This window comes from Oncorhynchus mykiss, chromosome 5 (assembly GCF_013265735.2).
Source record: "Oncorhynchus mykiss isolate Arlee chromosome 5, USDA_OmykA_1.1, whole genome shotgun sequence".
Taxonomy (NCBI): domain Eukaryota; kingdom Metazoa; phylum Chordata; class Actinopteri; order Salmoniformes; family Salmonidae; genus Oncorhynchus; species Oncorhynchus mykiss.
The window spans coordinates 9,691,997-9,716,003 of NC_048569.1; the positions used below are offsets into that span (position 1 = coordinate 9,691,997).

Genomic DNA, 24,007 nt, shown 5'->3' on the forward strand with positions numbered 1-24,007 from the left:
ATAGACACCGGTATGTGAACATGACCAACTGACTTGTTACAGTGCTTCCAGATGCTGGTTTATATTTCAGTCTTAATTAACGTCATTTATTATTTTTGTTTCTCACAGGTCTCTTCAGATACGAAAATAAAAACGTTTTTTGGATTTTTACTTACACGCAGAAAGTATAATATGAGTATTTTTAATGTTGTTTTTTTTTGTTTTACTTTGATGTTCTCTGTGTTACGTATGTATCCTCCAAATCTAAAATTATACAGTTTTTTCATTGCAATAATGCGTCTGTTCAGTCATTAATGTTTACTGTCTACTTTTTGTTTTGATTACATAATGATTACACAGTAATAAGAATTTGTAGCTTCTTCTAGCGTAAAATAATAATTGAACATATGGCTGGCTACCACTGGTCAAGTGAATATATGTTTATGGTATTTTATCACCCAAATGTGTTAAAGGTACTGTGTTCAGAAACCTAAGTAGACAGTTTTGGAAATTCAACAACATCTCTGCATACTTCCCTTTGAAAAGAGAACTGCTTTATTCATAAAAGCATTAGCTTCATGTTGATGTATTTGCATTACCAAAATGTAGCATTAAAACTCAACTTAATGTCTTGGAGGCCATTGTAGCACTGTGCTGCTTTGTGTGTGGGGCTTAACTCCCTGGTTCAATCAACCTACATCTGTGTACACTTCAAATATGGAAACTCTAGTCAATGCCAAAGTTCAGTGAATGTATTAGCAATTCCCCAAAAGTACCAGACCTACCTGTTACTCCATATTGATGACTAGAACATGAAAGTAATTCAAAACTAAATGGACTTTCTAAAGATTCCCCCAGAGGGCAATACACAAAAGCCGCTACAGACATCCAACTAAAGGGGAGCTGAGGGAGCACTAAGAAATCTAGGTCATGTCACGTGACCTGTTGTCTGAATAACAATAGTGGATGGAGGCCCCAAGATAATATGCCCCACAGTTGTGCTGATCATCTTTGTTCGTTAATTTTCCTCTATCGTTTTAGTTACCGCCAGACCTAAATTAGGTTTGACAGCCATTGGGCCTAGCCTTTTAGTCCTTTAGGTCCGTATAGAAGCACACCAGTTGTATTACCACTAGTGATGGGAGGGGGGTTCAATACAGTTACATATCGTGATATTATTTTTGACGATATATCGTAATCGCTTTGACAATATCCCAAGACTCATTTTGCACTAGTTGGTACCTAGACCAAAACTCCAGTATTTTTCCTTCATAGCTTGTTCTCCATCTTCTTTTTAAATAGGGAGTCAATTTGTTTTCAGCACTTTTATTTCCATGACTGATCAAAACTTGTTTTATCATGGCACTCTTTTGTCCCTCTGCAGCTGACATGGTGAGCAATATGTTTGGACCATGGAATCGCAATAAAATCACTGTATTGAATCGCAATACATATAGAATCGTGAGAATCACAAAACATATCGTATCTGCACCGAAGTATCGTGATAATATCGTAACGTGAGGTCCCTGGCAACCCCCCCCCCCCCCCCCCCCCCCTAATAACCACCACAGTTGAATTTTTACCACCTATCTCATGTTACTCTGCTAGATATCCCTGACCATAACCTGTTGAAATCGGCACTCATTTAAATTCCATAACCATTCAATATATAGAAATTTTTACTTTGTGCTGACAAATTGTTAGTTTGCATTTGTCATTTTTATTGAGATTCAGGAGGCTTGATTTACCAAATAATATATTTATCCTCTGGCAGAGGGAGTTCTAGAAACAGTTACATCATCTACATAAAACATGTGGTGATGAGGACCATTATAAGAGATGTAGAGGGTAATTTTAAGTATTTGTCCAAATAGATAAATTGGGATTCAATTATTTGAAGCAGGTTAATGATTGGTCGAAGCAAGCATTGCAGTGAAGGGTGTCAAAATAACCAGCACTCAACCAAATGCTATTTAATTCTCACGTGGACTACTAGCTACCTATTTTATAATTACAACTATATTTCACATAATAGGTCGACGACTACCATCACCTTTCGTCTGTTGTAGTTTGCAGTTGTAAGAGACTGCAAAAAACATCTTCGTTACGTCACTACCCGGGGTTTCCACACTCAACATCGCTAATGTTACAGAGTGAACTCGACGGCGTCATGGCGGAGACCGGCTGTAGTAGGACCCGCAGCTGAAATGTTATCTACAATCGCTGTCAATTAAATCATATATTGTTTCGAATTCAAAACGGAAAATTAAAAGTGAAACATATTTTTACACTTCTGGAGGAAGAAATCAAGAAACTTGGCTCGAATTCTAGTAAGATCCGTTGGGGCTGCTCACCCCGGCCCGGGAGCTAGCTAGCTGTCTTTAGCTGCTAGTTCGCTAGCCAAAGAAAATAAGAAAAAAGGACCACTGAAGTCGGACGGCAGAATCAGACTGGCAGTTCGCCGTAGCTTCAAGGTAGCCTAAAATACTAAACAAACCCCGATTGATTTTTTTTTGCGTTTATATGGTGTTATTGCTTAGTTTAGTTAAATAACTCCATAGTAAGCAAGGAGCCTGTCACCTAGCTATATTTTTTTGGGAAGTAAGCGACCTGATAAACACTCTTGTTAGCTATTAGCAACGAGGGAGCTAGCTTAGGAGTGCGGGAAAAGGGTGATTATAAAACGTGATGAGTATGTGAATGTGTTTGAGGTCATGGGAATTTGCATATATTGATTAGAGCACTGTTAGAAACAATGGTACAATCACAATTGGCTACAAGTTTTATGTAGTAAACCTACCTAACACTTTCCCCATGACCTGGTTTGTTAGATTAGCTAACTTGTCAGCTAAGCTACAGTACCTAGCTAGTTTGTTTGCTAAAATGTGACTGTTAAGCTAGCTAGTAAGCTAACTAGGTCATTCAGATGTCCACATATGAAAAAATAAAGGATAACTGGGTAAATAATTGCCACAAGTGGAAAATATTTTGTTAAACGTCCATAACTTACTATTGTTAGCTAAATATTGTTTCACGTGGCTTAAGGTTAGTTGCTTTTTCCTCTTTCAAGGCCAGTGTGCTAGCTAGTTAATGGTCTTGAGTTCAGTTTACTGTTTAGCTAGAACATCAGCTAGCAACTAGCTAGGTTAGCAAACAACTTTTCAGAGCTAGAGGAAAAAATGTGGATTTAAATGTAGTACGCTTATAGACGGATTGCTATATATTAGTTTATAGCTGGGCAGTTAGCATCAGTGTAATTCCGCCAAAAGCTAGCAGCTGAAATGATGCGTTTAATGCTAAACATCTCAGAAATAAATCTGTCTTCTGCACACAGCCAGAGCTTGGTTTGCCATTGCTAGTTTTCTGGCTTGCTGCGCAACTCTGTTTTGTCGATGTATGCGAGAGAAGAATACTGTAGGCGTGGTACTATCTTGCTTCGGGCCTCCTGCGAAAGAGATCTGGAGTGCGGCGCATTGTCCAGGACAGTGCGCGAAACTCACATGCTGTGCAGGCCTCACAACAGGCCTGTGCGGTCGGAAAAGCGCTGGCTTGGTAACTTACCGCTATCGTTTGCATTCAGACGTAATGTGACAGGGATGAAAACAAACCAGCAGGCTTTGTGTGTTAGCTAATTTGCTCTATAGTTCAATGTAGCTAGCTACTAACTAGCTAACGTCATATAAGGCTAAACAAGTTTAGAATAGCTAGATGGCTATAAACAACACACCGGGTTTATAGAATACTGTTTTCTTGTAGCTATCTTACATGGGAAGCAGTGCAGGGCAAACACTAGGAAGCAGTCAAACCATAATCAGGTAACGTTTATATTAATATAAGGATAAAACAATGAATGTGTTTGTTTAGCAAATTACTTGTTTCTCAGTTTGTACAAGGTTATGAATCTAGAACAGTCACGGTTGTGAACCTAAAACACATGCAGCTATTAAAAGTTAGACTATTGACAAAATGCCTATCTCGTTTAAATACACTGAATGTACATAATTCAAAATTGTATTTTATTTTTTATTTTTGTGGCTTTTGATTTTACAGGTGAACTGCATCCAACACGTAAACCAGGGCAGCTTGGATTATAACATTTTCTCAGAAGCTCATATATCTGGGACTCTAAGAGATGGCTGGAAGAAGTGAAGATGAGGGTGTGAGCAACAGCAGTGGAGAGTCAAGGTAATGTGTCTCCATCTGTTTGGGGAATATGACAGTGATGTGACCACCAACTGGTCCAGGGTGTATTCATTAGTGCAAACCATAGCTAAACAATTTGCAATGGAAACAAAAGTTTCTTATTGGACACGTTCAGGTAGATCCGAGTCCCAGTCCCATTTCAGCCCGCTTGCTTCTGTTTGGTTCCTATAGAATAGAGAACATCCCTTGTTTGATCTTCATTGAGGACAAACTTTTACATTGGAGCTTGCTAATTGATGATTATGTGTTTACGCTTTTATTATATATATATATATATAACACAACAGTTACAGTTCAAATAAGGAAATCAAGAAATTAGGTTCCATTCTATAGATTTCGCATGACTGGGCACGGGCGCAGCCATGGGTGGGCCTGGGAGGGCATAGGATCTTTTATTTCAGCTCACGAAACATGGGAGCAACACTACATGTTGCGTTTTATATTTTTGTTCTGTATATATACTGGATGCAAAGGTGTGTGTGTGTGTGGACTAGCCGATATGTTGATGACAAGTTAGCGACAAAACAATCACTCTACTGGATGCTCCAAGTGAATAAGCAAGTTGTTTCGTATCCTTGTTGAAATGAACATAAAATGAGACCACTATGTGCTTATAGATAATACCTGGAAGTTGGCAAACCATAGTTGTGTTTGTCATTTTTAATGCTGGCACTATATTACATTTGAAATTTAACCATTGTTTGACCAGGCAAGTCAATTAAGAACAATTTCTTATTTATAATGAGGGCAAATGCCTCCTGTGGGGAGGGGGCTGGGTTAAAAACAATGCAAGACAAATCGGATAACACAGATAAGACATTGGCAAAAGCACAAATACAACAGCAAACAGTTTGTGTGTGTGACGTAAAACAACATGCTTCCTTATGACATAGCTTTTGAGTCGTCATGCTTTTCTTGTTTCACATCGTCAGTGTCAATCCATTGGCTACCACTGTCTTCTAATGAATGTTTTTCTGTTTTGTTGTGATATCTCACACCCTGATGTTTGATGAGTTTTACTGCACAACGCAGTCACTAAAGCCAAAGTAATGAAGAAATATTTGATAGGATTTATATATACTACTGAACAAAAATAAACGCAACATGTAAAGTGTTGGTCCCATTTTTCATGAGCTGAAAAAAAAGGTCCCAGAAATGTTCCATACGCTCAGAAATATTATTTCTCTCAAATGTTGTGCACAAATTAGTTTACATCCCTGTTAGTGAGAATTTCTCCTTTGCCAAGATTATCCATCCACCTGACAGGCGTGGCATATCAAGAAGCTATTTAAACAGCTTGATCATTACACAGGTGCTCCTTGTGCTGGGGACGAGGCCATTCTAAAATGAGCAGTTTTGCCACAACACAATGCTGCAGATGTCTCAAGTTTTGAGGGAGCGTGCAATTGGCATGGTGACTGCAAGAATGTCCACCAGAGCTGTTGCCAGATAATTTTAACGTTAATTTCTCTACCATAAGCCGCTTCCAATGTTTTAGAGAATTTGGCAGTACGTCCAACCGACCTCACAACCGCACACCATGTGTATGGTGTCGTATGGGCAAGCGGTTTGCTGATGTCAATGTTGTGAACAGTGCCCTATGATGGGGATCTGGTATGGCATAAGCTTTGAACACAATTGCATTTTATTGATGTCAATTTGAATGCACTAATATACCGTGACGAGATCCTGAGGCCCATTGTCGTGCCGTTCATCTGATGCAGTCACCTCATGTTTCAGCATGATAATGCACAGCCCAATGTCGCAAGGATCTGTACAGAATTCCTGGAAGCTGAAAATGTCCCGGTTCTTCCATGGTCTTCATACTCACCAGACATGGGATGCTCTGGATCAACGTGTATGACCGCGTCTTCCAGTTTCCGCCAATATCCACGGCATTTAATCATGGCAAGGTGACTGGGAATATGGCAGAATACAAACAGTGTAGTTATTCCCTCCGCAAGGCAATCAAACAGGCAAAGTGTAGTCGCAATTCAACGGATCAGACACGAGACATATGTGGCAGGGTCAACAGATAATCACGGACTACAAAAGGAAAACCAGCCATGACGCGGACACCGTCTTGCTTCCGGACAAGCTAAACACCTTCGCCCGCTTTGAGGATAACACAGTGCCACCGACGCGGCCTGGTATCAAGGACTGTGGCCTCTCCTCCTCCGTGGCCAACGTGAGTAAGACATTTTAAGCACGTTAACCCTCGCAAGGCTGCCGGCCAAGACGGCATCCCAAGCTGCATCCTTAGCATGCACAGACTAGCTGGCTGGTGTGTTTACGGACATATTCAATCTCACCCTATCCCAGTCAGCTGTCCCTACATGCTTCAAGATGGCCACCATTGTTCCTTTACCCAAGAAAGCAAAGGGAACTGGACTAAATGACTATCGCCCTGTAGCACTCACTTCTGTCGTCATGAAGTGCTTTGAGAGACTACTCAAGGATCATATATCACCTCTACCCTTGTCTGTCACCCTAGACCCACTTCAATTTGCTTGCTGCGCCAATAGGTCCACGGACAATGCAATCACCATCACACTGCCCTATCCCATCTGGAGAAGAGGAATACCTGTGTAAGAATGCTGTTCATTGACTATAGCTCAGCATTCAACTCTGAGCTCAACATTAAGTTCGAGGCCCTGGGTCTGAACCCCGCCCTGTGAAACTTGGTCCTGAACTTCCTGACAGCCGCCCCTAGGTGCTGAAGGTAGGAAACAACACCTCCACTTCGCTGATCCTCAACATGTGGGTCCAACAAGGGTGTGTGCTCAGCCCCCTCTACTCCCGGTTCACCCATGACTGTGTGACCAAGAACGCCACCAACTCAATCATCAAGTTTGCAGACGACACAACAGTAGTAGGCTTGATTACCAACAATGACAAGACAGCCTACATTGAGGAGGTAAGGGCTCTTGGAGTGGTGCCAGGAAAATAACCTCTCACTCAACATCGTCAAAACAAAGGAGATGATTGTGGACTTCAGGAAACAGCAGAGGGAACACCCCACTATCCACATCGACGGGACCGCAGTGGAGAAGGTGGAAAGTTTTAAGTTCCTCGGCATACACATCACTGACAAACTGAAATAGTCCACCCACACAGACAGTGTGGTGAAGGCGCAATAGTGCCTGTTCAACCTCAGGAGGCTGAATAAATGTGTCTTGGCACCTAAAACCCTCACAAACTTTTAAAGGTGCACAATTGAGAGCATCCTGTCGGGCTATATCACTGACTGGTACGACAACTGCACCGCCTGCAACCGCAGGGCTTTCCAGAGGGTGGTGTGGTCTGTCCAACGCATCACCAGGGGCATACTACCTGTCCTCCAGGACACCTACAGGACCCGATGTTACAGGAAGGCCAAAAATATCATCAAGGACATCAATCACCTGAGCCACTACCTGTTCACCCTGCTATCATCCAGAAGGCATGCTCAGTACAGGTGCATCAAAGCTGGGACTGAGGGACTGAAAAACAGCTTCTATCTCAAGGCCATCAGACTGCTATAGCGGTCGACTGATTTAATTGTTATGGCCGATTTCAAGTTTTCATAACAATCGGTAATTGCCATTTTTGGAGGCCGATTACATTGCAATCCACAAGGAGACCGTGTGCAGGCTGATCACCTGTTACACGAGTGCAGCAAGGAGCCAAGGTAAGTTGCTAGCTAGCATTAAACTTATCTCATAAAAAAACAATCAATCTTAACATAATCACTAGTTAACTACACTTGGTTGATATTACTAGGTGAACTAGCTTGTCCTGCGTTGCATATAATCATTGCGGTGCCTGTTAATTTATCATCGAATCACAGCCTACTTCGCCAAACAGGTGATGATTTAACAAAAGCTAATTCGGGGGAAAAAAGCACAATTGTTGCACCAATGTACCTAACCATGAACATCAATGCCTTTCTTTAAATCAACACACAAGTGTGTATATATGTTTTAACGTGTATATTTAGTTAAAATAAATGCATGTTAGCAGGCAATATTAACTAAGGAAATTGTGTTGCTTCTCTTGCGTTCAGTGCAAGCAGAGTCAGGGTATATGCTGCAGTTTGGGCTGCCTAGCTTGTGAACTGTGTGAAGATAATTTCTTCCTAACAAAGACCATAATTAAGTTGCCAGAATTTTACATAATTATGACATAACTTTGAAGGTTGTGCAATGTAACAGCAATATTTAGACTTAGGGTTGCCGCCCATTCAGTAAAATATGGAATGGTTCCATATTTCCCTGAAAGAATAAACGTGTTGTTTTCGAAATGATCGTTTCCGGATTTGACCATATTAATGAACTAAGGCTTGTATTTCTGTGTGTTTATTATATTATAATTAAGTCTATGATTTGATAGAGCAGTCTGACTGAGCGGAGGTAGACAGCAGCAGGCCCGTAAACATTCATTCAAACAGCACTTTCCTGCGTTTGCCAGCAGCACTTCGCAATGCTTGAAGCACAGATCTGTTTATGACTTCAAGCCTATCGACTCCTGAGATTTGGCTGACAATACTATAGAGTCTATAAGAACATCCAATAGTCAAAGGTATATTAAATAGTCCTATGATAACTACAACCTAAAACTTCATAACTGGGAATATTGAAGACTCATGTTTAAAAGGAACTACCAGCTTTTATATGTTCTCATGTTCTGAGCAAGGAACTTAAACGGTAGCTTTTTTTACATGGCACATATTGCACTTTTACTTTCTTCTCCAACACTGTGTGTTTGCATTATTTAAATATTACATATTTTATATATATAGTCCTCCAATAATTGGTGTTGAAAAATCATAATCGGTTGACCCCTAGACTGTTAATTAGCCATCGCTAGCACATTAGAGGATGTTGCCTGTGTACATTGTCTTGAAATCACTGGCCACTTTAATAATGGAACACTAGCCACTTTAATAATGTTTACATATCTTGCTTTACTCATCTCTTATGTATATACTGTTTTCTATACTATTCTACTGTATCTTAGTCTGCCACTCTGACATTGCTCATCCATATATATATTTATATATATTATTAATTACATTCCTTTACTTAGATTTGTGTGTATTGGGTATATGTTGTGAAATTGTTAGTCTATTTTTTTAAAAATTGAACCTTAAATTAACTTGGCAAGTCAGTTAAGAACAAATTCTTATTTACAATGACGGCCTGCCCTGGCCAAACCCGGACAACACTGGGCCAAAAGGTTGGATAATACTGCACTGTCGGAGTTATAAACACGCATTTCACTACACCCGCAATAACATCTGCTGAACACGTGTATGTGACCAATAAAATTGGATTTGACTTCAGACGGTCATTGAAGAGGAGTGGGGCAACATTCCACAGGTCACAATCAACAGCCTGATCAACTCTATGTGAAGATGTGTCGCGCTTCATGGGGCAAATGGTGGTCAAATGTAAAAACATTTTTTTTTTTACATATCTGACCAACAGATGCATATCTGTATTCCCAGTCATGTGAAATCCATAGATTAATGCCAAATTAATTTATTTCAATTGACTGATTTTCTTATTTGAACTGTAACTCAGTGAAATCCTTGAAATTGTTGCATTTATATTTTTGTTCAGCACAGTATTGTTTTTGTTTACCAAAATATGGCATATTGGTTTATTTACATGTTCATGTAGATAGTACAGATATGTTGTGCATCACCATTAACATGTTATTTAGCTTGTACCTAAGTCCTTACCAGCGGCCTCCATACTCAAGTTTAGCCGTGTTGTTTGAAGAGCTGGAGCACCACATATGCTTTCTGTTGTTGTTTTGAGGCAGAGTGAGATATGCACATTCGCACGCAGGAGGGAATGTGTGCTCACAACTGACTCATCTAAAATGAAACCTTTTTAGACATGGCTCTAGGATTTCCTAAGAGTTCTGTGTGTTTAGTTATCAGTGCTCGACTTGGGCAGGAACACACCTAGATTTTTCTACTGCTTAAGTACGGGCACCTCTTAGAAGGCACACATAAAAAAAAAACATTGCAGAGTTCTGGCACCTAAATGTAAATGGTACCGGCATCCAAAATGACTACAGAGTCCAGACACCTATTTCAGTCCACTTCAAATATAGGTTATTGTGTTGATCTTAGTCTAAGAAATAATTTGTTTGCTTGCAGCAACTCGGACGATGAGTCCGGGTCGGGCTCTGGATCGGGCTCCAGCTCCAGTTCCAGTTCCAGTAGCAGCTCAGGAAGCGGCTCAGGAAGCGGCTCAGACTCCGGCAGCCAGTCCGATTCCGACTCTGGGAAATCCAAGGAGAAGAACGAACCAGAAAACAAAGCCAAGATCGACGGAGCCGAGGTAGGAACACCGACATTCAGCTAAAACTACGTGAAATGTAATTTTGAGATTGATTCACTGTTGTTAGCACACCATGATCTTGTCAGGTTGAAGTGAAAGAGTAGAGGTTGGATAGTTCAAACAATATAAGAGATCTAATCAAAAGATAATGAGTTCTGGGGCTGTATGTGTCAAGCATCTCAGAGTAAAAGAGCTGATTCAGTATCAAGTCTCTCCTTACCATGTCACATTATTCATTGCAATCTAAAAGGCTGCATTGAACCTAAATCAGACCATTGATACATACGACCCTGGTCAACAGCCCCATTTTGTACAACTGTGTTGTCCACGGGGGAACTGTACTTGACTTGTAGCTGACGCTCCTATCTTTATCTCAGTTCTGGAAGTCCAACCCCAGTATCCTAGCAGTTCAAAGGTCAGCTATGCTCAGGAAACAGCAACTCCAGCAGCAGCAACAACAACAGAGCTCTTCAAACAGTGGATCGGTGGGTGGCGTTATTAATCATTCTAATTCCAGCGTTATTCAAAGTGTGTTCTAAGGCTCAAATTCAGTGAAGACGGGAGATTTTTAATCTTTAAAATTTGAATAACATTTCACTCAGATTTATAGCCTGGTGTTTGGTGGTAGTTAGTTCTGTCATTCGTTGATTTGGTGATATATGTTATAACTTACAACATTACACCCAGGTAGGCTAGAAAATGTTATTTGGAACTTCTTTTCTAATCTGTTTTCCATTTGATGTTTTTTAGGATTCGTCGAGCAGTGAGGATTCGGATGACGACTCGAGTGGAAAGAGAAGAAAGTGAGTTGTACTCCCTGACACCGTTCAGCAGTGATATCAAACACACTTACTGTGGGCTATACTGTGGGCTATTCTGTGGGCTATACTGTTGGTATAATGCTCCCTCTAGATCGGGTTCAGGATCGTCCTCCGGGTCTGGATCGGGTTCTGGAAGTGGTTCCGGTTCTGACTCGTCAGCACAGGAACAGGAGCACAGTGAAGAGTCGGATGATTACGAGCCCAGTCACAAAGTCAAAAGCAGGAAGCTTCCAACCAAGTAAGTTTTTTTCCTCCCTCGAAAGCTGTTGTATGCCAACAGATTACTATTTATCTCATCGAGACTCCTCATTTTTGCCCTTTCACTGTGGAAATAGTTCATTTTCAAAGTTTATACCTATTAGGTCCATTGATCCCATAGATCAGTTTGATTTTAGCCCCAGTATCAGCATGGTAACAGTTTCTGGATCCAAACCAATCCTTTTAGAATGGATGCTCAGCCACCACAATTCATCAATTGACGGTCAATGCACTCTGGCTATAAATATGTGCTGTATTGTTGAGGCAGCTAGCACGTAAGCAGTTCACTGCACCTTTTACACCTGCTGTAATCTGTGTATGTGATAAATATAATTTGATTTGAAGATCAAATTACCTTTAAGGGTCAAGGAGAGGAAACACCCTTTCAGTCATTGACTAGAACTCTCACAGAATGACATTTCTGCTCATATGTTGGGTCCATATGTTGCAGCACCACTGCCTGGTACTTTGCAACTCTCCTGTTCTCAAAGCAGTTGTCCAGAACTCACCGTAACGTGTCTGGTCTGCTCTCTCTCCCTTCAGGGCCAACGCCAGAAACGGCAAGAAGAGCAATGTGCAGAGGAAAAAACCCTCTGCGGGCTCATCCTCGGACGACGACTACGACGGCAAGAAGTCGTCGTCGAACCAGGGGCCCAGGCGCCAGGCCACGCAGAACGTCAGCTACAAGGAGGACGAGGAGCAGAAGACTGACTCTGACGACCTGGTGGAGGTGTGCGGGGAGGATGTGCCTCCGCCGGACGAGGATGAGTTTGAGACCCTGGAGCGCGTGATGGAGACGCGGATAGGGAGGAGAGGAGGTAAAGGGGGAAAAACCAGAAGAGTCAGTGTACCCATTCAACTAAGTTGATAGTTGCCATGACGCCCTGGTAGCAACCTAGACTGGGGTCTTGTATGTTTTTACATATTTAGTTAATTAGTGTTCTTTTCATTGTTTTGTATCTTTTTTTATTGGGTTTTTGTTGCATGTATCTGCCGTTTTTGAGCCACGGATTTGCAGATTGACTAACCGGTCAACTCTTTGTCTTGGCTGGCTAGGTAGAACATGTTTTTGTTTAGAAAATGCATCTGAACAGAGTACCTCAGAGTACCTGAATACCTGCTTTTTTAATTTCACCTGGCTGCTTGTAGCGTGAGAGGAACGGGAGAAAGTGGTGAGGCAGAGTGCTCGTAGTGAGGTTGACCGGCTACTACTCTAAGCTTTGTGTGGTGAGCTTTCTGGCGCCCAGAGCTGCTGAGGCATCTCTCAAGTGGGTGCATCAGAGTAGAAGAGAAGTCCAGTGACTATAAGACTCAGGCTGGTACCCAGACTTGCCCTGTGCCAGATCATCCGAGTAATTTACTATCCTCTGACCTGCTCCCTACGCTGACACCATGAACTAACCCTCTCCACCTGCAGAGGATGCAGCTTTCAAAGACATGGTCTCTTTTAGTTGACCTGACCTGGCATTATATATTGCTTGCTTGTTTGTTAGTTAGTTAGTTTTTCGGTTTGAGATTTTTAATAAATTAGTATTATTTCCATACTAAACACCGGTTGTTATTTTTTTCCCCCCACAGCGACTGGAGGCACCACCACAGTGTACGCAGTGGAGGCGGACGGAGACCCCAACGCCAACTTCAACCCCAACAAGGAGGCGGGCGAGCAGCAGTACCTGTTCAAGTGGAAAGGCTGGTCCCATATCCACAACACCTGGGAGACGGAGGAGACGCTGAAGCTGCAGAACGTCAAGGGCATGAAGAAACTAGACAACTTCAAGAAGAAGGAATCGGACAAGAAGAAATGGTAAGATAATTAATCCGTGAGGGGAAATTGGTTTGTCAATCAGTCAAAAAGATAAACTATCAATAATTAAAAATATATTACAAAACAGATGTGTACATTTCAATTGTAATGTGGCCTTGGATATTGGTTGGAAGAGGTGTTTTTGAGTTCTGGGTTTTTTCACTATGTTTTCCTTCTCCAGGATAAAATGTTCTTCACCAGAGGATGTGGAATACTTCAACTGTCAACAGGAACTCATGGACGACTTACACTCACAATATCAGCTGGTGGAGAGGATCATTGGTGAGATGTCCTAACTGCCGAGGCGTTCCTTCCATTGTTTATGGTTTGGGGCTGGGACATAGGATTGAGATGTATAGGGCAGGCTACACTACTTTATGCAGAGTCAGTCTTGTGGTAGTTCTATAAATAACATTCTTAAAGTATTGCCTAAACATTTTTTGTTTTGATCTGGAATTGTAACGTGTATTCTGTTTTAATGTCACCCAGGGCATTCAAATCAGAAGTCAGCGGCCGGTTTTCCGGACTACCTGTGCAAGTGGCAGGGCCTGTCGTACTCCGAGTGCAGCTGGGAGGACGGAGCCCTCATCTCCAGAAAGTACCAGAAGAGCATAGATGACTATATGCGCAGAAACCAGTCCAAGACCATTCCCTCCAGAGACTGCAAGGTAAAGAGTAGGGTGATATTGCCCCTAGACCAGGTATAGGCGACTAGATTCAGTCGGAGCGGATGTTGTTCGGGGGCTGGAACATAAACTATAATAATTTCTACACTGCAAATTGACCACAACTAAGCCCCAAAATAGATTGTACTTCGAAGAAAACAATTTCATACACAGCCGATAATCATATATATATATATTATATATATATATATTATATATATATATATTATATATATTATATATATTATATATATATATTATTTATATATATATATATATATATATATATATATATATATATATATATATATATATATATATATATATATATATATATATATATATATATATATATATATATATATATATATATATATATATATATATATATATATATATATATATATATATTGATCTGTTCTTGAGTACAATTTCCTTTTAGCCTAATTCCTGGTTGTTTGTCTTTTATTTAACGTAACCCATTTCCTCCACTTAAAGCCCCTCGTGGTCTGTCCTTTCGTAACACATTGGATTGGAGAGGGGAAGTCTTTTTCTGTTTCCTCTCCATTCCCTTTAAAAACTGAGGACCTGGCAAGGACCCAGTTGTAGAGACTTGGGATCGTTTTAGGAACCGGGCCGTAGTTTGAGTAGTTGACTTAGAGCGGTCATCCCTTTTTTTTGGAATGACAGAGAACTGGCGGACTCCGTTGCAATGACTTGTTTTAATTTTGAACTTCAAACTCACTCACGCTCTCTCCTGTCTCCCCCGTCAGGTGTTGAAACAGAGGCCGAGATTTATTCCCATGAAGAAACAGCCGTCCTATATCGGTGGAGAAGGACTGCAGCTCCGAGACTACCAGTTAGACAGCTTGAACTGGATGGCTCACTCATGGTGCAAGTACGTCATAGTCTTCTTGAGCTTCCGTTGTTGTTGTCACCATGGTTGTTGTATTCCAATTTTTTGCAGAATAATTTGTAAAAAAAAATATTTATTTTTTTGGCTCAACTCAGCATTTGGGTGTTCCGTAATTCATATTAAATATCACTGTTCGAAGCCCAGGCATCCTGAATTTGATTTCGATTTAACTTTTCACCATCTGAAACCAGACAATAAAATCACTTAGATTAACTTTACTGAAGATAAAAAATACCTTAAAAAAAATAAAATAAGGACCGATACATTTTTTTGTATAATTCTTAAATAAAAAATAACAAAAATATTATATATAGTTTGCATAATCCTGTCGGTGCTCCTAACACTTTTCTCACCATCCTCTTCTCTTCCCAGGGGGAACAGTTGCATCCTGGCAGATGAGATGGGCCTGGGAAAAACCATCCAGACCATCTCCTTCCTCAACTACCAGTTCCATGAACACCAGCTGTACGGACCATTCCTGCTGGTGGTGCCCCTGTCCACGCTCGTCTCCTGGCAGAGAGAGATCCAACTGTGGGCCCCGCTCATGAACGTGGTGGTCTACCTGGGTGACATTAGCAGCCGGGGCATGGTAGGCTACAGCCGTAGTGATGGATATGATGGATGACATGGTAGTTATGGGTATGATGGATGGAATGGTAGTTATGGATACGATGGATGACATGGTAGTTATGGATATGATGGGGGGGGGCGGGGGACGGACGAGGGAATGAACATCTACCTCCCAAGCATAACATATTGATTTGGCCTTCTCAGATAAACCTATTTTTTGCCTCTGATTTGCATTGGAGTTTGTGTTATTGAGAATAGCATACGTTTCTAACAATATGATGGATGACATGATAGGCCACATCCTCAGTGATGGATATGATGGGGGTATACAATAATATTCCCCATTTAGATTATTTATGATTCAGAACAGATGAGAGGGTTTTTCAAACTGCTGATATTGCATAGGGTCTCTTGAGTGGTGCAGCGGTCTAAGACCACTTTAATTAATTAATTAAACCGTATCACAACCAGCCGTGATTGGGGTCCCATAGGGCGGCACACAATTGGCCCAGCGTTGTCCGGTTTAGGGTTTGGCCGGGGTGGGCCGTCATTGTAAATAAGAAGTTATTAACTGACTTGATTAGTAAAATAAAGGCTAAATAATAGGGGTTTCTGGTACTTGATATTTGAGGAGTGTTTTACTATGAAGTATACTATTTAAAGATTGAGACACCTTTTCTTGAGTTGAGGCGGCATTTAATTATGAATTCTTCCTTTGTTACTTTTTAGATCAGAACACATGAATGGATGCACGTTCAGAACAAGAGACTCAAGTTTAACATCCTGCTAACAACATATGAAATTCTCCTAAAAGATAAGGTAAGATCACGTTTCTTAGATCTTTGTGAGTTGAAAGATTTTTCAAGAGCAAAAAAAGTCATTAATCAATTAATTATTTACACAATAATACCTGAGCTAAACTGCACACAGATGACAAAACTTGTATCCATGAGTTCATCTGACTCTGGGTCATTTTATTAAGGGCCTCATCTGACTCTGGGTCAGTAGCTAAAGGGCCTCATCGTCAGTAGATCAAGTGCTTCTTTGCCAAAATCATGAAGTATCCCTTTTATTAATTTATTTGTATTTTTTTAACCTTTATTTAACTAGGCAAGTCAATTAAGAACAAATTCTTATTTTCAATGACGGCCTAGGAACAGTGGGTTAACTGCCTGTTCAAGGTCCGAACGACAGATTTGTACCTTGTCAGATCGGGGATTTGAACTTGCAACTAGTCCAACGCTCTAACCACTAGGCTACCCTGCCGCCCCGTAGTCATTTAGCTTTTGCCCAAGTGATTTACTTGTCAACATTAACATGGAAGACCCAACCCTGGTGTGGCCATCACCATGTGCTAACCCAGTGAGCCATTGGCACCACATTGTATAACTGCCACTTTGTGTCCACTATGCAGGGATTCCTGGGGAATGTGCCATGGGCCTTCATCGGCGTGGATGAGGCCCACCGGCTGAAGAACGACGACTCGCTCCTTTATAAGACCATGATGGACTTCAAGTCCAACCACCGGCTGCTCATCACCGGCACGCCGCTGCAGAACTCACTCAAAGAGCTCTGGTCCCTGCTGCACTTCATCATGCCCGAAAAGTAGGTCACCTAGCCGGTGTGTATGTGGCGGGGGGGGGGGGGGGGGGGGGTGTTGACTGTCCTATTTTGATTTAATTGTGTGTGTGTGTGTGTGAGAAGACTAGCTGTCCTATATGAGTTAACGGCTGCATATCTGATGGTGCTCTTTTAGTAGAGTTAGATCAAAGCTGAATGTCTCTGAAAATATATCACACTGATCACAGTATTCTACATAACAGAACCGTGTATATAATAGCATAGAATAACGTTACTGGAAAACGACAACAACACAGCATTTTTATTTCATGTGGCCAAAACTCAACTGCAAACTGCACTTAGCAAGCAACACTGTAGGCTCATTCCAAGCAACACTGTAGGCTCATTCCAAGCAACACTGTAGGCTCATTCCAAGCAACACTGTAGGCTCATTCCAAGCAACACTGTAGGCTCCTTCCAAGCAACACTGTAGGCTCCTTCCAAGCAACACTGTAGGCTCCTTCCAAGCAACACTGTCCAGCGCCCCTGGAGCAATTGGGATTAAGTGCCTTGCACTTACGGTCACATCGACAGATTTGGCACCTTTTGGGCTCTGTGATTCGAACCAGTGACCTTTCGGTTACTGGCCCAACCCTCTGTGTAAAGACTAACTGTCCTATATAAGTTAATTGTGTGTATCAGAGAACTGTGTCCTCTATAATATTATGGGGTGACTTGGAATCAAGGTACCAAGCTGGTTGAAATATGTTCTGTTTCATTGTCCTTGTTCTGGAGCTTTTGGTCCTCTTGAGTATTGCTGATGTCTGGCCTTCTGCCCATGTTTGTGTGTATGTCTGTGTTTTCAGGTTCCACTCGTGGGAGATATTTGAGGAGGAACATGGGAAGGGTAGGGACTCTGGCTACACCAGTCTACACAAGGAGCTGGAGCCCTTCCTGCTGCGTAGAGTCAAGAAGGATGTGGAGAAGTCTCTTCCTGCTAAAGTGGAGCAGATCCTCAGAGTGGAGATGAGCGCCATTCAGAAACAGTACTACAAGTAAGAGCAGACGAATACTACTCATTCAGAAACAGTACTACAAGTAAGAGCAGACGAATACTACTCATTCAGAAACAGTACTACAAGTAAGAGCAGACGAATACTACTCATTCAGAAACAGTACTAGAACTAAGGACAGATAAATACTACTCATTCAGAAACCGTACTATAAGTCAGAACAGATACTACTAGGGTTGGGCACAGTTAAGCAAATATCTGAATATATTCGTTAACTTGAGTGGGTAAAATTGAGAATCAAAATGTAGGCCTATTTTAACAAAAAAAAAGCTGTAAATTTAAATTACTACTTATTCAGAAACGGTACTACAAGTAAGAACATATGGATATTAGAGTTTGTAAATTGAACAAAATTCCAAATTGGGCAAATATATATTTTTTGCGATTACGCTATACCATTCTTGGGAGGGATGCTAGAGCTGGGCGATGTGGACCAAAATACATACTGTGACTAATGGAACTATTTTGTTCGATAACAACATACATTTTACTTTACACTAGACCATATTTTTTTCTTCTGTGTAAAATAACATAATTTAGATGGTAGACTGATTTTTTTTTAAAACTATTTTATCCAACATATACAGGAAGCATGATTTGATATTTTTTTAAGTGCAACTTGTCAAAATGGGGATCCAGAATGATCCGATTTTATTTGTCTCTTGAGAGAATTTCCAGACATCTTTGTGCACATTGTCCTACAGGCTATATTATTCACCACATGAGGAAGTGGGAACTCAAAACACTTAGCTGGATTGCTAACTCTAAATGTGATATTGTTGCTAGATAGCCATGTAGGCTTATTGATTAATTTATTAGTAAATGTAGGCTAATGTCCTACACTAGGGCTAGGTTACTTGATGTAGGCCTGTTCACTGCAAATGGAGCGCTGCGCTCCCTGGCCACACCTACTCCGGTTGTAAAGTTGTCACAAACTCAATATTTAAAGGTGAGAAACAAGCTGTGACTCTCCCCTCTGTAACTACAACAGTAGCGTCTTTGAAAACGGTATTTTTCCCCGCAATTTTTGGGAATGGTCGTACTCTTCTGATTTGCTTCTCTCCTTCCTCCGTGCGCACAGTGGAAGTCGGTAGCCGATAGCGAAACGGGGGGACAGGCGGACACTTTCATAGCCTGTACATCATGTTGATTCCTGCTATTACTGTTGACCAAATAATGGTTCTAGAACAGTCTACAGGAACGTTGTGTAGAAAAACCACAAAGTTATCGACATAAAGCAAAATGCTTGGGTAAGAGGAAGGAGACGTCGTCGTCTGTAAGTTTTGGTTTATCGTTCCACTAGATAGTACTCATTCTGAACAGAACTACAAGTAACGTCATAACTCAACTCTCTGCATCATTGCCCTCTGCCATATCCTGCAATGCAAATTACCAGAAGCATGAAACCAATAGAAACTACCATGGGAGCAGACTAGGTCGATGTTTATGCACATCAAGGACATCTCCAGTAATTCAGTTCCACAGCTTAGACCCAGTTGGCCTCATTTAACACAATATATTGATCAATTACATCAAAGGAATCTCTCTGGTATAACATTTTAGGAAGATTTGAACACTTAGATCCACCTCTGGAGGGTGTGCCTGTACTGGTGGTGTTGTCTCCGAGTGCTGCAGCTTCAGCCCAGAGGCTCTCAGCAGCTTTCTGGCTGTGCAGTCGGAGGTGTTTTAGTCATTGGTGTTGTAGAGCAGTCTACCTGCCTCCCCAGCCCTCCTTCTGTACTGGCAACTCTGTTGTCAACCAGTGCAGCTTGGCTGGGGGGTGGACAACACACCCCCTTGTAGTTCCACTGGGACTTTGGGGGCTTCATAAGGAGTGTGCAATGTTCTAAAAGATATCAAAGATGTACTTCACCTTTTATATTAAAAAAACAGTCAGTCACCTCACCTCAATATACTTGTAAACAGTTATATGGCTCCATAACATAGAGGGGCTGTTTCCCGGACAGAAATGAAGCCTTATCTTGGACTAATTTGCACTTTTAAACTGGACAGAGGAAAATTGAACTTCCCAAACCTAGTATAAACTAGTCTAGGTATTTAAGTGCGGGTATAAACTAAACCTAGGATGTAGGTGTAACTTCAGGTTTCCTGTTTCCTGCTCCTTTTCCAAACGAGTTAATCCAGAAATGAATACAAATTGTATTAAATACATTACAAATGGTAGTAATCACGCTGTATTGGGGTATTTTTTTAACTACTAAGCCTGTGTTGGGTCAAACAGGTGGATTTTGACGAGGAACTACAAGGCCCTGAGTAAAGGTACCAAAGGTAGCACGTCTGGCTTCCTTAACATCATGATGGAGCTGAAGAAGTGCTGCAATCACTGCTATCTCATCAAGCCCCCGGAGGACAGCGAGTTCTACAACAAACAGGAGGCCTTACAGGTGAGTGGGGGTGGAAGTAAATGTACATGCAAACTAACTTTTTTACTCACTCAATTGTCAAACCTTGGCATTAAGGCATTCTGGGGGGGGCGGGAGCACGTCCACTGACTTGAAGCCTAAATTGAGTTTTAAACGTGGGAAAGTAGCTGCATTTCAGTCTTGGGTTTTGAAAAATTATATTTTGCTAGCATATTCATTACTTAACAACTGCTGGACATTCCATTAACACTACGTCACGTTTTCCTAACAACACTAGCAACGCAGGGAGCAGGCCAGCCCTGCAAGTGTGTGTGTGTGTGAGGGGGGGGGGGGGGGGGGGGGTTGCCTAGCAGCACGTGCCTCTGAGGGAGTTGACATCTGCATTATGCGATTTGAAAATATATATTTTAATAATCTGTTCAGGCTGAACAGCTAGCACGACAGCTAAAATGGCTTTGAAAAAATATGATTTCAGCTAATAGGGACAAAAATCTAACAAAATATCTACATTCACTAATCATAAACTATTTTCATATTATAGAAATGTAGGCACATTTGTGGACTACTTTTTACATTGCCTTAAATAGTGAGAACTGTAAACATCAACCCTAAAAAAAATGCTGAATGTGTGTGTTTCAGCCACAAGCCACTCATCCGCGTTAGTTGACATGTTTTGGCTGTTACACTGGTGCTACTCTTGGTTACACCACTCTTTCATAAGTTTGCTCACGGAATGTGGTGAAGTTAGAGGCCTATGTTTAGTTACTGTTGGCCTCTTTAATAAGAAGGTGATGCTGGGTTTTGTCCAATATCCATATATCAGGATATTTATTATTAACATTGAATTCTTTCCAGAGTTCGCATGGACGCACACTAATCTCTCCCCCTGCCCCCCTCACCCTTTCCCCCTGCCCCCCTCGCCCTTTCCCCCTGCCCCCCTCGCCCTTTCCCCCTGCCCCCCTCGCCCTTTCCCCCTGCCCCCCTCGCCCTTTCCCCCTGCCCCCTCGCCCTTTCCCCCTGCCCCCCTCGCCCTTTCCCCCTGCCCCCCTCGCCCTTTCCCCCTGCCCCCCTCGCCCTTTCCCCCTGCCCCCCTCGCCCTTTCCCCCTGCCCCCCTCGCCCTTTCCCCCTGCCCCCCTCGCCCTTTCCCCCTGCCCCCCTCGCCCTTTTCCCCTGCCCCCCTCGCCCTCTCCCCCTGCCCCCCTCGCCCTCTCCCCCTGCCCCCCTCGCCCTCTCCCCCTGCCCCCCTCGCCAATTGCTCCCCTGCCACTCACCCTTTCCCCCTGGCACTCGCCCCCTGCCCCTCGCCCTTTCCCCCTGCCCCTCTCCCCCTGCAGCACCTAATCCGGAGCAGTGGGAAGCTGGTGCTGCTGGACAAGCTGCTGCTGCGTCTGCGGGAGCGTGGCCACCGTGTGCTCATCTTCTCCCAAATGGTCCGGATGCTGGACATCCTGGCCGAGTACCTGAAGAGCCGCCAGTTCCTCTTCCAGGTCAGCAGCTCTCTGGCGCCTTATGTACAGATCTAGGATCAGCTTCTCATCTCCTAATCCTAAACTTAACCCATTAGCGAGAGAAATTGTAAACTGACGCAAGATCAGTGTTTAAGGGCGACTTCACCACATTCGTCTTCCTATCCCCTTCCCATATACTGGTGTATCGTAGATCTCCAAGAAGAAGTTTGGGCTTTAAGGAATTTGTAGGTTGAATACTCCCTAAAGAAGTCTGTTCAACATTTAAATTTTTTTAGCAAATCTTGTATTGGCTTAAGGCACAATGGCTTACTAAAAATGGTAAATAAGGTGCTTTCCTAGTCAGGATTCAGCTCAGTGGTTATCTAAGCAAAGTACCTAGAAGGTCCTAAAGTTACTATACTTAAACCCCAAAAGATAAGCAAAATACAAAAACATTTAAACGTTGAAGAACATTGAGAGTTTGCTGGGACGAGGACTAAATGTGTCTTATCTTTGTAGAGATTGGACGGCTCCATCAAGGGAGAGATGAGGAAACAGGCGCTGGATCATTTCAACGCTGAGGGCTCTGAGGTAAGTGTGGAATGAATGCTCCATAATATCTACTACTACGCTAACAGCCAGGGTTGGGGACAAATCAGATTACTTCCTGAATCGACTGAGTTGAAAACCCCAACCTTGCTAATTTTACTCAATAGTTTTACTCAATAATTCACTGATGGGGCGAATATATAATTGGAAATCTACTGTAATGAACCATCTTACACCACACGTTATTACATCTCACTTCCTCCCATCCAGGATTTCTGCTTCTTGTTGTCAACGCGGGCGGGCGGTCTGGGCATCAACCTGGCGTCGGCCGACACGGTGGTCATCTTTGACTCTGACTGGAACCCACAGAATGACCTGCAGGCCCAGGCCAGAGCCCACAGGATTGGCCAGAAGAGACAGGTATGCAACCAATTACTTTGTGAAGTTGACTTGCGGTCAAGTTCAACGTCAAGTTTTTGTTACCCAATGACAAAGCGGTTAAGAAACCAAAATAGAGTTGATTAATACAGGTTTTTAGAGCTATGTGCTATTGGTCATTGGTCTCTCTTACCATCTATCTGTATAGTGATGTGTAGTGTAGAGGTCTGTATGGAGGGCTGTTTGTATTAGAGGTCGACCGATTATGATTTTAACACAGATTCCGATTTATTGGAGGACCAAAAAAAACTGATACCGATTTATTGGAGGACCAAAAAAAGCTGATACCGATTTAAATTGGCTGATAAAAAAATAAAAAAGATGTATGTGTGTAATAATGACAATTACACCAATACTGAATGAACACTTATTTTAACTTAAACTAAATTGATTTTATTAATGTATTATAATAAGTTCCTTGCTCAGAACATATGAAAGCTGGTGGTTCAATTTTCCCAGTTCTTCAATATTCCCACTTAAGAAGTTTTAGGTTGTAGTTATAGGAATTATAGGACTATTTCTCTCTATACCGTTTGTATTTCATATACCTTTGGATGTTCTTATAGGCATTATAGTATTGCCAGCCTAATCTCGGGAGTTGATGGGCTTGAAGTCATGAACAGCTCTGTGCTTCAAGCATTGCGAAGAGCTGCTGGCAAACGCAGGAAAGTGCTGTTTGAATGAATGCTTTACGAGTCTGCTGCTGTCTACCACAGCTCAGTCAGACTGCTCTATCAAATTATAGACTTAATTATAATATAATAAACACACAGAAACACGAGCCGTGTCATTAATATGGTCAAATCCGGAAACGATCATCTCGAAAACAAAACATTTATTATTTCAGTGAAATACGGAACCGTTCCATATTTTATCTAACGGGTGGCATCCCTACGTCGTAAGTATTGCTGTTACATTGCACAACCTTCAATGTTATGTCATAATTATGTCAAATTCTTTCAAATTAATTACGGTCCTCACACAGTTCGCAACGAGCCAGGCG

The 24,007-nt window shown here is 41.9% G+C and overlaps 1 protein-coding gene and 1 non-coding gene across 2 annotated transcripts in view; both read left to right on the forward strand.

Moving 5' to 3' along the window:
* The first annotated feature begins 2,051 nt into the window (after positions 1-2,051).
* Positions 2,052-24,007, forward strand: part of chd1 (chromodomain helicase DNA binding protein 1) — a 37,086-nt gene continuing 15,130 nt past the window's right edge. The window contains exons 1-19 of the mRNA XM_036976723.1: positions 2,052-2,453; positions 4,030-4,164; positions 10,334-10,517; positions 10,895-11,002; positions 11,268-11,320; positions 11,430-11,576; positions 12,140-12,414; positions 13,175-13,400; positions 13,582-13,682; positions 13,890-14,068; positions 14,839-14,963; positions 15,354-15,570; positions 16,281-16,370; positions 16,966-17,156; positions 17,978-18,166; positions 20,427-20,589; positions 21,904-22,056; positions 22,537-22,608; positions 22,837-22,986. Coding sequence (XP_036832618.1) covers positions 4,112-4,164; positions 10,334-10,517; positions 10,895-11,002; positions 11,268-11,320; positions 11,430-11,576; positions 12,140-12,414; positions 13,175-13,400; positions 13,582-13,682; positions 13,890-14,068; positions 14,839-14,963; positions 15,354-15,570; positions 16,281-16,370; positions 16,966-17,156; positions 17,978-18,166; positions 20,427-20,589; positions 21,904-22,056; positions 22,537-22,608; positions 22,837-22,986 — 2,676 coding nt within the window. The 5' untranslated portion in view covers positions 2,052-2,453; positions 4,030-4,111. The remainder of the gene's footprint in view (positions 2,454-4,029; positions 4,165-10,333; positions 10,518-10,894; positions 11,003-11,267; positions 11,321-11,429; positions 11,577-12,139; positions 12,415-13,174; positions 13,401-13,581; positions 13,683-13,889; positions 14,069-14,838; positions 14,964-15,353; positions 15,571-16,280; positions 16,371-16,965; positions 17,157-17,977; positions 18,167-20,426; positions 20,590-21,903; positions 22,057-22,536; positions 22,609-22,836; positions 22,987-24,007) is intronic.
* Positions 19,755-19,973, forward strand: LOC118964774. Its single transcript, XR_005051967.1, has one exon. It is a non-coding gene; the product is annotated as a small nucleolar RNA SNORA53 (small nucleolar RNA).